A 14220-nucleotide genomic window follows, 5' to 3' on the forward strand; every position below is an offset into this window, starting at 1 on the left:
TTGACAGCATTTCAGCAGAAAAAAAAAACACCACCCATGCATGACACTCTCTCTCCCTCTTTGTCAGCCATGTTGAGACGTATAGGGTGTTGAGAGGAGATTGATTGTCTGAGTGTGTGGAGGTTGGCGACCTCTCCCAACAAAGCGGTGACTAAAGGCTTGTGGTCAAAAATGTTTCATACTGAAGGCTTTCGGTGTCTGCTGCGGTCTTCATCCATCTGTTGCACTGAAGCCGCACGATCCGTTGGCCCTCGGAGAGACTTAATTTAAAAAACTAAACCCTCCCTCACTCCAATCAGACCTTTTGATCTCGTCATCACTCACAAATCATTGAAAACCCATCACTTCAGGATCAAGCAGGTTTGAAAATGAGTTTTGGCTCATGAGGGCGAGAGTAAATCCAGGGTAATGCCGCGGACAGCACTGGAAATGTTTCACCAACAGCATCAACATCATCAGTCTGCAATTGCGTCAGTCGAAGTCAATAAAATCAGCCTCCTAAATCCACTCAAAAGGCCTCCCCTATTACCATCACTCTGTCTCTGTCTCTCGCTCTCTCGATAAGAGATTAATGCTGCTCCTCAGACTCTTTTGTAAGTTTTATCCCCCTTGGCAGTCCTCTCTAACTTGAAGACAGTGGGCATGTTATCTGCCTCGCTCTGACAGACGAACGGCCTGGTATCGAAGTATAAAGGCAGCGCCCCACAGACCTAGATCCCACAAGATTTGTTGCTGGATTATCGGTTAGATTTTTTTACCCTTGACCCCGAGGTTTATCCTTCCTCATTACTCTGTGATGAGACACGAGTGAGGCCACTTCTTTAGTTGCTAATCAGCAGCTGAATGAGAATGAATTTGAACCACAATAGACCTGTCTTTTGTCTTTTTTCAAGGGGGGTACAGGGGGTCTTTAGGGGGAGATAGCAGGTCAACAATAGATGTCACATAGAAGTGGTGTACATCATTTGAAAGCTGGGAACCTGAAGATTAATTTGAGATGCTGCTCAGCACTGTGTCAAGTTGTTCTAGTCATAAATAAACATGAAATAATGAATTAAAATAAATTGTAAAAGTGTATAAGGGCTTAGAACATTATGAAAGAAGTATATGATGGCCATTCCCATGCTCTATTATGTCTCATAAGTTGTTGCAACCATTTTGGGGTTGATACCATTTGTTACACAGATTTAAGGCTAAATTTAACAATTTTTTACCACTCTAGAATTGATCAAAATGATCAATAATCCCTCCAAAATACCACATTAAGACACCAAGACCTTGAGGAACACCATAGAAAAATCCATGCTGTGATTTGGTGACAAAAACTTTTGACATTTTAAAATTTCTGCAAGAATTTAATTTTTCGGTGATTGGATGGCGAGCATTTTTGTTAAGTAAACTGCTAAGAAACCCCCTTTTCTTTCAATGTACCTAGGAAAGCCATCCATCCTCTGAATGCTCTAGGTCTCTAGTTTGTGGTTGTAAAGTTTCCTGAGGCTGTGATTATCCTAGAGGTCACCACAGGTCATTTTATACAGTGAGGTCAAATTTCAAAAAATGGTCTCACTACAGTGAAATGGCTGCTATGGGGACTAAGATCATCACACATGATGGGTGGTATGTGGAAGGTAGAGTGTGTGGTTATCAGTGTGACCATGGCTAGATTACTAACAGGTGGCAGAAGAAGCTGTGTCTTTGTTTCAAATCTTGTTTTTTTTTCCTATCCTGTTTGTGCACACGTAGATGGACAGAAGGACATAGAGGAGGAGCTGACGACAGGCTTGGAGCTGGTGGACTCCTGCATCCGATCGCTCCAGGAATCAGGCATCTTGGACTCCCAGGACACTATAGGAGACAGTAAGGCCGATGTTATGATTAAGAGGGTTTTCTTTATAGGAGAATGAAAAAAGAAATCCTGGGCCTGGTAGTTTTCTTTACTGAGACAGCCGAGAGGGATGGCTTAGAGGAGAACAGGTGAAATGCAATCAAAGACCAGCGGGGATGGATATTCTGCAGAGCTGGAGTCTCCAGGTTTTGGCTGATTAACCTGTTGAATGTGTGCGAATTCACCAAGAAAATGCTGTTCACAAAGCCAGCTACCGTAGCACTAGTCAGCACTATAGCATTGGAAAAAAGTCCTTCAGTCCTTCCTTGAATGAATCGTAAAAAAGAAGGCCCTTTTTCAAATTTAATCAAGCCTGAGATACACTTTTTCACTCAAGCACTTCCACTAATTAGCATGTTCTACCCAAAGGCTGAACAAGAGCTCGTCTTTCATCAGATTTCATCAGATTTTCCAAAAAGTCCTCCTTGACAATGTGAAATAATTTTAAGTGCAAGTATAGTGGATAAGAGTAGTGATTCATTTGTCTGTTAGTGGGTCCGGCTTGATTGCATCTTTCCTTGGATTTTCTATGGATAAGATTTCATTTTCTTTGGGTTACATAGCCTCCCCTTTTTCTTTGTCTGTTCACCTATGGTGAATGTTTTTGCTCATGCTTACTACTTCAGTTTATACAAAACACTTCAAATCTTTGAAAAAATCCTCTTTTTCTGTGCTCCACAAGAACTTTCCCAGGTTCTGACTACCAGACATTTAGATGACCAAATGCAGAAGCTTTCATTAGCTGGATACAGTCTGAACCAGTAGTCAAAAATACAGAAGCAGAACTGAACTTTTTATATTGTAAGTCTCGTATATTATTACTTTAAACCATAGACTGTATATAGGAAGTGGACGTAGTCACCGTGACGTCACCCATTGGCATTTTGTCTGTCGTCGTCTTGGTTTTTGGCCGTCGCCATCTTGTTTTTTTGCAACCAGAAGTGACACAAGAGGGTGGAGCTAACTACACCCGAATGCTGAATGAGACATTTTTAGATGACCAAACTGTTACAATTAACTTTCATGAACTGAAAACATACTGTGAAACTGGACATCGCCATGATAACGACCTGTCAATCAAAAGGTAGCCAGGCCTTAAAGCATCCCGTGCTTTATGGTCTATTTGACTCTAAATGGGACCATAATTTACTAAATGAACATCATGCTGTAATGAAGAAGACTTGAAACTAGCGATTGAGACCATAAACTCATGTTTGCAATGTTTACTGAGGTATTAATCAAGTGAGAAGTAGGGTCATTTTCTCATAGACTTCTATACAAACAGACTTCTTTTTGCAACCAGAGGAGTCGCCCCTGCTGGCTAATAGAAATAATGCAGCTTTAAGGCACTTCAACATTGGCTTCACTTTTCACACCCTGGTGTTGCCCACTGCCTTAAACCTGCTGAACTCTTTTTTAGCCACTTAGGGGCAGCGCAAAAAGCTGTAAACACAACATTGACATATTATCATTTTATAAAGTTCATATGGCAGATGTCCAGTATTTACTGTCCTTGCTCTGTTTTAGTTTCCACTAACATCTGAGGGAAATATCTGTCTCTTTAGCAGCTGAATGCTCCACTATGTTCACCAGCTAGTTGCTCGTTTTGTCTGCCATTTGTTGCTGGGCAGGTAGAGTAGTGTGTTTTTTTTTCACTGATAACAGCTGCCTGCTGCAGCATGAAACAAGGCTGATGAGAGCGGTGAGAGTTAACCAAAACAGTAAAGTTGAGGGCCATGAAACCGAAAACAATTAGCTGGAAGACGAAATGGTTACTAGACTAAGAGATAGTGAAAAAGAAAGTTCCACAGGTGTTGTATTGGTGTTGGTGTAATTTCAGAATGCAAAGTAGTTGTTTATAAGAGCTCTCAGTGAGATCCTGAACAACCCCCTGTGCCTCTCCGCTCCGCTCTCATCTTTTTCCATTCAGTCCCACGGATGATACCCGTGTCTCTTGTATAGGCGACCCCATGGGAGAGAGGTAGCTGTCAGGAGACATGCGGAGTCGTGCCAGTAGTTTGATATGCTAATCCTACCTCGCTGAGGTGTCAGCTGGCCTGCTGTTCACAGTGCAGAGAGGGGAAGCACACACACACACACACACGCACACACACACACACACACACACAAATACACAAATAAAGCCATAAATGTGCACGTGCACACAGACAGGCTTACATATATAATCACACATGAGGCGTGAAGAAAAACACAGAAGTATGCAGCCCTGCATGCATAGTCTGTTTATGCACACATTCTATCATTGCCACAGTAAGCACTCGCAGACACACACACATGCATGCAAAACTAGGAGTAGTAATTTTGTTTAAATAACAGTTGTGTAACCGACCACATGACTAGTCAAAAAAAAATAAACGACGTGCAAGCAAGAGACAGCCGGAGATAGACAAAAGACAATTATCAAGAGATAGAGAGAGAGCAAAATGAAGAAAAAATGTAGCTTTGAATGACCCATTTCCCCAAACATTTATCATCCAATCATAGCTTAGCAACCATAACTTGGCACAGCACTGTATTTCTCCACATGTTGTAGTGATGTGCATTGGTCTGTAGGAAGAGAGATACTCTTTATTTAAAGAATATGAAGGGTGGTGTCTTTTTTTAGCCATTTCACAGCCAAAAGAAACACAAAAAACATGAACTACAGTTTTTAGCAGGTCCGGATAACTAGCTTACTACCTTACTCCAGTGGTAACAAAGTGTCACTTACAAGGCCAAGGAGGTCATTAACTAACTACACTAGTTTGTGGCGTTACAGGGATACTCTACTTGCAAAATGACGGGAACCCAGGGGACAGTTAATAAACAAACATTCAGAATATTTCTCAGATAACTTCTGCTAACCGCAGTTAAAGGCTCGCGGCTATGGTTAACAGAAGGCTAAACTATTAGCAACGTTTTCTCTCCATCTCTCTCATAGTTTAGCCGCTCACGCAGCAGTGCTGCAGCCGTGACGGCAAATTACGTCTAGCAGAAGGGTAAGCTAGATTATTAGCAACATTTTCTCTTCATCTCTGAAACGCTTTGCCAATATTGTAGCTCGCTAGAGCCTTGAATCACAGTTTGTTTGCCTCCATTCCTTTGTTTTGCCTCCAGCTAACAACGTGACGTGGTAATGGTGTCGGCTGTAAAAGGGTCTATACATCCATGGTTACAGGCTATGTTCGGGGAAATTCCAGTTCATGAACAGCACGTCCACTGTGTGGGAGCCGGTCCTGCATGCTATCAGAGTTTTTAGGCTAACGTTAGCGCTCTGGCCTGCTCTTTATGGGATTTGGGGAAGTTTGCACCCAAGCCAGTGTTACCCAAGATAGCGTCACATTTGCCAAACACTCCAGTTGGTCCTCATCCTAAAAGCTTTTCTTTTGTAACATCAGGTCAAACGTACTATTTCAAACAGGGTTATGTTGGAAAGAATTAACAGTTTCTATATTAAAACATAAACAATGATGTTTCTTTCCATGTTTTCTACGGTTCGTGAATGCATATTTTTTGCCAAGGCCATCATGCATGTTTAGCCTCAGCATGTACGTTTTAAAAACCTTTTATAGGATTCAAAATAAGTCCGATGGAAACATTAAAAAGTCAACCAGTGACAGCGTTTTCAACCAACTCATGGAGCTAACGTTGGCTTAATTAGCGAGCTGGCTACAGCTGATAACATCAGTCAGTGAATGTTGTCATTTCAGCTTGAAAAAAATGACAGTCGCTGGTTAGAATTGAGAAGCTTGCTTTTGTCTATCTCTGTCTGAAATCAAGGACCTATTGTTTTGGAAATGACAGAGTTTTGAGTGGGAAATCTGCCGAACGGTCTGTTGGTATTTGTTTCATTGTGGTCAAAAGAAAAAGAAGCAAAAAGCAGCAGTTTGTTAAAAATGTCCATTTGGCACACGAGTATATGGACGTTACTTAACACACAGCCAAATGCATACAAGCATGAAACGAAGTCTTATGGCACGTATAACGAGATATGTACACACACACACACACCTGCGAGACACACAGCAGCAGAATCCACTCCTTTACTCAAGCTGCTGAGCAGATTACTGCGACACAGCAACAGAGTACACCGAGAGTCTTCATGCTTCATGCTGGTGATGCTCGCCAGAGTGCATGTTAATCTGTGTGTGTGTGTGTGTGACCATGTTGCACGCAGCTATTTGGGACTGTGCATGCGGTTTTATATGTGTGTGTGTGTGTGTGTGTGTGTGTTCCAGTCTGCACATGCCTCCAATGGGTATCTTAAAATAGACAACTGATGAAATATTAAAATGTGTCAATAGAGAACGCTGGTCATGATGCGGAAGAAGAAGCCACTCAACAACTTTTAGTGTGTGTGTGTGTGTGTGTGTGCGTGACAGAGGAAGAGATTAATGAGCCCGAGCAGGTCTATCAGCACCACGACTACATGCATGCAGGTATATGCAGATGTGTGTTCATGCGGGCGAACACAGAGCGGGATTGAGTGAGACGTGTGTGTTCACTCAACTCTGAAAAGATATTGAAATGCACAGGCAGAGACCTCTCATGGCAACCCCATTACTTTCCTTCTAATACACTAATACACCCCCTACCTCTTCCCACACACACACACTCTCAGATGGACTCTGTTGAGCCTTCAGTGTTTCTGCCATCTGAGTGATAATGTATTTATGAAGCCCTTTCGCTTCCCTAAAGGCTCCACTACCCACATGAAACACACACCTAAAGTGGCAAACAAAAAATGAGGAAAACATCCCCTGGCTTTGTGCACATTGCCATTGCCGTGGTTGCCGTTTTTAGTCACCTTGTATTTTGAGTAGTAAAGAGACCGTGTGGTTTTACAGTTACAGAATTTGAATCTTTCTTTTTCTTTTAAGATATATTTGTATTATACCCCCGCGACAACGTAGTCGGAGGTATATAGCGCTCTGCGTGTCCGTCCTTCCGTCCGTTCACATGTCACACTTTAGTTTCCAGAGCAGAACTCGAAAACTATTTAACTTAGGAACTTCAAATTTGGTGTGATGGTTGACAGTGTGGTCTAGTCGTGCCTTTTTGGGGTTAGATGTCCAGGGTGCCCAAAATTTTTGAAATTTTGGCCAAAAGGGCAAAACCTTTGGCCCTACTTTAGCAGGGGTCAAGCAGTGAGCGGGGGTATGTGAGTCATGTTCACTTGTGCCTTGTTCAAATTTTTCAGTTACAGGGCATTACAAACAGCAATTACCCCAGCCAACTCAGTCCCACAACCTGTAACAATAGGACAGAGAATGGTGAAAGTAACAATAATAAGAATGGGAACATTTCTAAGTAAATCAATAGATATAAAATAATAAATAAAACATATATGTCTCATGTGCTAGAAGCATAATTTGCTGGCAGAGGTAGTGATAAAGTGATCCCTGTGTGTTTTCAGTCCATGAAAGTTAATTGTAACATTTTGGTTGCCTGAAATTGTCTTGTTCAGTGTTTGGTTGTACTTAGCTCCACCCTCTTTTATCACTTCTGGTTGCAAAAAATAAGATGGCAACTGCCAGAATGCCCAATTAAGGCTTCAAAATGACAGTCTGCAAACCGATGGGTGACGTCACAGTGACTACGTCCATTTCTTATAGTCTATGGGTGCACGTTTTGCGATTTGCTGTGCCTATTTTTTACATGTTAAAACGTATTTGCCACTGAATGCAACCAAAGGCCAAGAATATGGTTGCCAATTTCTAAAAATGGTTGCCAATGACAACCCTTACTGTCGAGCAAATTCCCCCATTGCATTATGTGTTATTGTACTCCCATGTGTGCATGACTGTGTGCACTCACCCAGGACAAGCCTATGTTGGACACGGACGCCTTGACCTAGTAAACTCACTCAGCACCCTCAGCTTAATATCACATTTTAAATAATGCACAGTCACCAGCTCCACTGCCTACAGGAGCCAACGCGTCGTACTTAAAAGCAACTTTTCACTTTGGTCGAGCTTTGTTTTTCCGACGCGCTTATCCAGAGTGACTTTATTTGCCGTTAGCTGCTGACTTTATCTCTCTCGTGCAGTTGATATTGACCGCTGGCACACTACAATTTCTCATTCTCTCTTGTTTAATCATCACAAACAAGCGACGTTTCTGCTCGTCTCATGCGCTGTTCTCGCTTTGATTCTTAGAACTGCTGGCAAAAAAAAAAAGTAGACATCAGCGGAGATTAAAGGGACAGCCACTGTTGACGGAGGACAGCTCAAGAACTCCTTTGAGAGTACAAATACTGAGCGCTTAGAATTTATAGGTCTATTTAGAGCTGATATATTGCAGTCAAGTTATTTTCCAGTGCAGTGAGTTGTAAGACAGAAAGGCAAACTGATGTAGGAGTTGTGAAAGTGGCTGGAGTTACATCCGTGTGTTACTGCAGTAATCTGCTCTTACGGGGGGGACTTCATGTTTTAAGTAACATTTTGGGTAAAAATGAGTTTCATTAATGTAATTAAAGTCGTTGATGAGGCACATCATCATTGCGATCATCACCTAAAGTGAATGAATCGAGGGTGCATCAAACATTTTACAGGATTTCAATAAGAGGGATGGGAGAGATTCGGCCCTCCTCAAATGATTCAATTAAGTTCGCTCCAAACTTTATGAGCCGTCCTGGCAACCTCATGGTTTACAGTCTACAAAATAACGGCTCTGTCATTACGTTTCATGCATATGTGCTCATTTACACACAGCCGTCTTTGTGTTACGTGTCACAGTCTGTGCACGTTTACGCAAGAGATTGAATGATCCATGTGCAAATCACGAGAACGCTAATGCCTCAGAGGCATGAATGAGGCTGCGTGTAAAATCAGCAATGAAGCATCTTATCACTATATCGCTACGAGTATATGGGTCAGCCTCTGCTGTGAATCATTTACGGTATCATCCATGACATTATTACAAACTGGAAATACATTACATCCACTTTCACACTTTTGAGGCAAATAAGATATTTGATTAGAAAAGTTCATTTGACTCATAAACTGAAAAGATACCACTGACTGACTGACCGATTCGACGGCTGACCAGCTGGTAGATTACTGTAGGTTTGGCCAGCTGGAGTCTGGCCGGCTGATCTTTGGTGGATTCTGGATGAATGTGGAGGTAGCAGAGTAAGAGTTGTGGTAATAAAAAAGCAGCTCCACTGGAAGGTGTTACTGAGCAGTGTATCAGCGATTCTCACACTTTAATTTTACTACAGCTGACAGACGACGTTACAAAGTGTAGAGGATGTGTAATGAGCCAGGGACTAAGCTCAGTCATTGGTAATGTTTCACAAAATGAGAAAAATATCATGACAAATGTATCTACCTCTGAAAGAATATGTGGTGGCTTTTTCTTTCTTTCTTTCTTTCTTTCTCGCGTACCCAAAGTGAGATGAACGGTGCCTGAAATGAGCCAGCACTTCAGATTTTTGAGAAACCCTTACTTCTTATTCCACCATGTGAGCCTAGGTACGCACCCCTAAACACCCGTATAACTGCGTTTACTAAGCGCAAAGTGTAGGAAATAAAATGCTTCAGGTCATAGTGGTTAAGCCTGTGAGATGCAGCTGAGATGCGAGCCTGCACCGAGCCGGTGCTGCATAGATTAAAATGACATTTTCTGCTACTGCTCTAAGGGAATGATCACACCGAGACGGGTTGCTATAGGTGCGGTCGCTTCAAAAACGTCTTGGCCTTGCTTGATTTGTTTGGCTGCCTGGGTCAAATGTGACATTGACGAGTGGAAACTTATGCACATCTAAAAAACGCTAGAAAAACGTGACGCAAAAGAGGAGCTCACGACTTGGAGCTAAATAAATGCAGTCTTGCCCGTAAATTATGGACTTGCATTTGGTATTCCTTCTCATTATCCAATTCAATCTGTAGGACAACTGACATGATATTTTCACTTGGTTTTATTGTAGCATCTATACAGTATTATATTTGTGTACAATTTGGTTTGTATAAATAGTAGGGCTGTCAATCGATTAAAATAGTCAATAGTGATTAATCGCTAATTTATCGCACATTTTTTATCTGTTCAAAATGTATCTTAAAGGGAGATTTGTCAAGTATTTAATAATCTTATCAACATGGGAGAGGACTTATATGCTTGCTTTATGCAAATGTATGTATATATTCATTATTGGAAATCAATTAACAACACAAGACAATGACAAATATTGTCCAGAAACCCTCACAGGTACTGCATTTAGCATAAAAAAATATGCTCAAATCATAACATGGCAAACTCAAGCCCAACAGGCAAAAACAGCTGTCAGTGTGCTGACTTGACTATGACTTGCTCCAAACTGCATGTGATTATCATCAAGTGGGCATGTCTGTAAAGGGGAGACTCGTGGGTACCCATAGAACCCATTTTCATTCACATATCTTGAGGTCAGACGTCAAGGGACCCCTTTTAAAAATGGCCATGACGGTTTTTCCTCGCCAACATTTAGCACAAGTTTGGGGCGTTATTTAGCCTCCTTTACGACAAGCTAGTATGACATGGTTGTTACTCCTACGACCTAAAAATCGCAATTTGCGTCAATGTGTTATTCATTCACATTCACTTTGACAGCCCTACTGTAATAATTACATATAAAGGTACAAATTACGCTCCTTAACAGAGACATGTGATTATATCAATACATGGACGAGTGAGCTTGTGTATTATTGACCTCATTCTAACACTTATATGTCACCCTCTGCTCCTCCCACTGAATTATACAGAGAAATATGGACCGGAGAAAGAGAAAGACGGGCAGTAGAGAGCGATAAAGGAAGCGATAGAGGCAGAAAGAGGGAGAAAAGAAGGCAGAGAAGGAGTGTGTATTAAATGGAGGTCAGCGACAGAGTGAGATTTAAGGGTCACAGAGCACGAGAGGAAAAGAGTGGAGCGACTAGAGGCTGGAATAACACGGTGGCTAAGAAGCAAATGGGTGTCTCAAAGAGGGCATTTCTATTTCAGCTTTCTCAGTCTTCTCTTTCTTCTCTTCTCTTCTTCTTCTTCATTTCAAGGTCTGTTGCAAACTGAGGTCGTTGTATTTGTTGTATTCACGTTCATTCTTCTCCCATGAAAAAGAAATAGATTGTATAACATGTGGGATGTAAACTGGGTTACGAAACGCCTTCAAGGCCATGAACAGAATAAGTCTTTGCACAAAGACAAACTGTTGCAGAAGGAAAAGTCGTCCGAGAACAGTTGCATAAAAGCAGCTCAACAGAAGTGAAACCAAGACTTAAGGTGGCTTTTGACAGGGCTCAACAAGTTCCTCTTTTCTCTTGAATTTACAGATATAGTATGATACAACGTTTTTGTCTAGCCGTCACGTATTTCTCCAGTGCACAGGCACTCAATGCCCTTAAATACTTTCTTAATGCTTCCCCTCTTTTGTCTTTTCCCCATCAGGACAAGGACTTCTGTCCCAAAGCGCTTTGCAGCTCAACCACCAGGATGCCTATGCAGCAGCTGGTTACCATAGTAACCAAGGGCTGGCACTTGGGGAATCGATCATGGGCCGCAGCGGGCAGGTTGGAGGAGCTGTTCACAGCTACAACCAGGTACGCACAAACACCTTTTCTTTTTTCTGCTTTTTAAATTTTCATTTCCATCTTTCTCCACCCATCTGCTTCTATATCCTTCCTCTCTCTTTCTCCTCTTCTGCATGCCTCTGTCTTCTGCTTCAATCTTCATCACCACCATTTCTTTGTCCACTCTTCCTCTCCCCTTCTCCCCATCTTCCTCCATTTGCATCGATCCTTCTCTCCTTCTCCACACTTGATGCCTGGCACCTTCTTTCCATCCTCTCTGTCTTATCTCTCTCCACACTCTCGCCCTCTCTAGGTGACATCCAGCCGTGCAGCCGCCCACCTGGTGGGAACCGACTCTCCCTCCCAGTCCCAGAGAGACTCATATGCCCAGCAGGCCCATGGCAGCGCTTTCCACATGCCCTCTGAGATCGGACCTATACCTTCTGGACCACCCATGTATTACTCCTGCGCCACTTTGCCTGCTCAGGTACAAATCCCTGAAGAGATTACTGTGATGCTGCTGTTGTCCTGCAGATGTTGTCTCTACTTCTCTCAGTAGCAAACTATTGATGGAATCTTCTATAACCTAGTGGAACTAAGGCATGTTAGGGTTACTATGGGCAGGGTCTGAAATTAACTTTTTTCACCTCCTGAAATCTCTGCGCTAAATGAAGCAATAACATTTTAGATCTGTTACTATGTAATTTACCTTCGCGCAATACTCATTTTTACTGAGCAGAGCTTGAACGCCTCATAATAATAACTTAATGGCACCTCCGTTAACGTTTGTAGCTCCGTTTTTTAGCCAAGCAGGACTGTGCTGCCCACCGGCATTAGGCGGGTGCTAATTTCAGACCCTGACTATGGGCCAGTGTTAATTTTGTTAACTAAAACTATGATGAAATATGTTAGTCAACAACCTTTTTTTCCATGAATAAGAGGAGACGATGACGAGACATCACCGACGTCATTAAACACTAACGGTGACAGAATCAAACATGCAATATCGTTGACGAAAAAAGACGAGACTAAAATGTAGTTTAAAAACATAAAAACTTTAGCAACATCTCTCTTTAGTTTTGTCCCCTTTCACCTTCAGTGTTTCCTGCTGTGGCAGCCAAACTGCACCGACTCTTCATCTCAGCGACATTACTGCTATCGTGTTAGCAATTGAAGAAATAGCTTATCCTGCATCTTTCTTGCAATTATGGGTTTGTGAGATCTGTACACAGCTTCTCTTGTAGGGTCGGTCAGCAGTGCTGCCACAATGCACCAAACCTGTATTCAATTCTGGCCTCTTAGGTGATGATTTACTCTTTTATTGCTTCTTCTGCTGCACTGCGATTAATTCCGGGCTCAGAGTTTGGAGATTTTAAGAACGCCGCGTTAATCATGTCTTTGAATTAATTTAAACAGATTTACCGGCACTGTTCCACTGTATCCTCGGCATCCTCTCCTCAGCGCGTCTTGACCACGCTCATCTGAATTAATGGAGCGTTTTAAAATTGTACCTTTAGCTCTGGAACCGCAAGACCTTGCAAATATTTCTTCAACGTGTTTCCCCAGCTGGAACAAAATGAAAATGCATGTTTGGAACTTCATTTGGCGGCCCATTGCTCGCAGTCGGATTTCATGTTCATTTGGTTCTGAAAGTTCAGAGTCATCCCTTCATGTTTGGTCGGATAACTCTGAGCCTCTTCATCGGGATGTTATCACAGATTAGAGTCTCTGCTCTCCGCTTTTTCCAGCTCCGGGGGGAGTTGTTCATCTCTCTGAAAATAATGATAGGAACAAGAAGAGTGGATGAATATTTAAAGTGAGTGACATTCCTCTTTAATGAAGTACAACTCCTCTATTACAGCGCGTGAGCTCCCCTCTGCAGGCGGTGGGATCCCCTACCAAGCTGCAGCGCCTGGGATCAGTCTCCTCTGACATGCCCAGCTACGCCACGCTACAGAGGGTCTCCTCGCCCAAGCAGTCGCCCAGCCGACTCGCCAAGTCCTACAGGTTGGTTCAACTTCAGTCTGATTTAATAAGGGCTCATTGTTAGGAGCACATGAGGTAAGACTTTTACTGGTCCCAAAGCACAAAGAAATATAACTGCTGATCAATACCAGTGACTCAACAATTACTTCACCTGGTGCTGAGATTTGTGGCTTTGAAAAACACTAAAGCATGTAGTCTGTTCCACAGCAAAAACACCCTGCTTGTATTAGTCATGTTAGACTTTAGTGCTAAGACTTACATCTTACTTTATCCTGCCTCAGCCTGCCTCCATATTAAAATGGGCTGAAAACAATTTAAAGGGATAGTTCTAGTGTTTTGAAGTGAGGTTGTATGAGGTACTTATCCATAGTCAGTGTATTACCTACAGTAGATGGCAGTCAGCACGCCTGCAGTTTGGAGAAGCAGGCAGGAGTACCAGGATGGAACCAAATCAATGTAATGCTGTGGACGGGGCCGGCAGCAAAATGTTTTTTAGCCACCTAAAAAAAAGCCCACCTAAAACAATCAATATCAGTTTAAGTGTATGCTATATTTAGAATATTTATGCCGGTTTACCTCGCCGTGAGACAGCTGTACAGTCTGTTTCTGAGGTGGAAATGAAGCCGTTATCTATGCTTGTGCCAAAACAACCAAACTCCATTGTAAAAAAATATGTAATTTTACCTCACAGAACATGGGGAGTTGCTGGTCTACCGCTGCCTCGATCAGTTAGTTTGTTTGTGCTATTATGTGACTTTGGTGTTTTAAAGGGTTAGTTCGGATTCACCAGCAAACAAACCGATCAAG

General features: G+C 42.3%; 1 protein-coding gene across 8 annotated transcripts in view; it reads left to right on the forward strand.

Annotated features, from left to right (window-relative positions):
• Window positions 1-14220, forward strand: part of ctnnd2b (catenin (cadherin-associated protein), delta 2b) — a 180712-nt gene that overhangs the window by 91322 nt on the left and 75170 nt on the right. For 5 of the 8 annotated variants that reach the window (XM_037787547.1, XM_037787550.1, XM_037787548.1 and 2 more), the window contains 4 exons: window positions 1729-1857; window positions 11306-11457; window positions 11741-11914; window positions 13289-13434. In XM_037787547.1, the coding sequence (XP_037643475.1) occupies window positions 1729-1857; window positions 11306-11457; window positions 11741-11914; window positions 13289-13434 (601 nt within the window). The remainder of the gene's footprint in view (window positions 1-1728; window positions 1858-11305; window positions 11458-11740; window positions 11915-13288; window positions 13435-14220) is intronic. The other 3 variants (XM_037787553.1, XM_037787554.1, XM_037787549.1) reach the window with 1 other exon arrangement.

This window comes from Sebastes umbrosus, chromosome 12, assembly GCF_015220745.1.
Source record: "Sebastes umbrosus isolate fSebUmb1 chromosome 12, fSebUmb1.pri, whole genome shotgun sequence".
In the NCBI taxonomy this organism is placed as follows: domain Eukaryota; kingdom Metazoa; phylum Chordata; class Actinopteri; order Perciformes; family Sebastidae; genus Sebastes; species Sebastes umbrosus.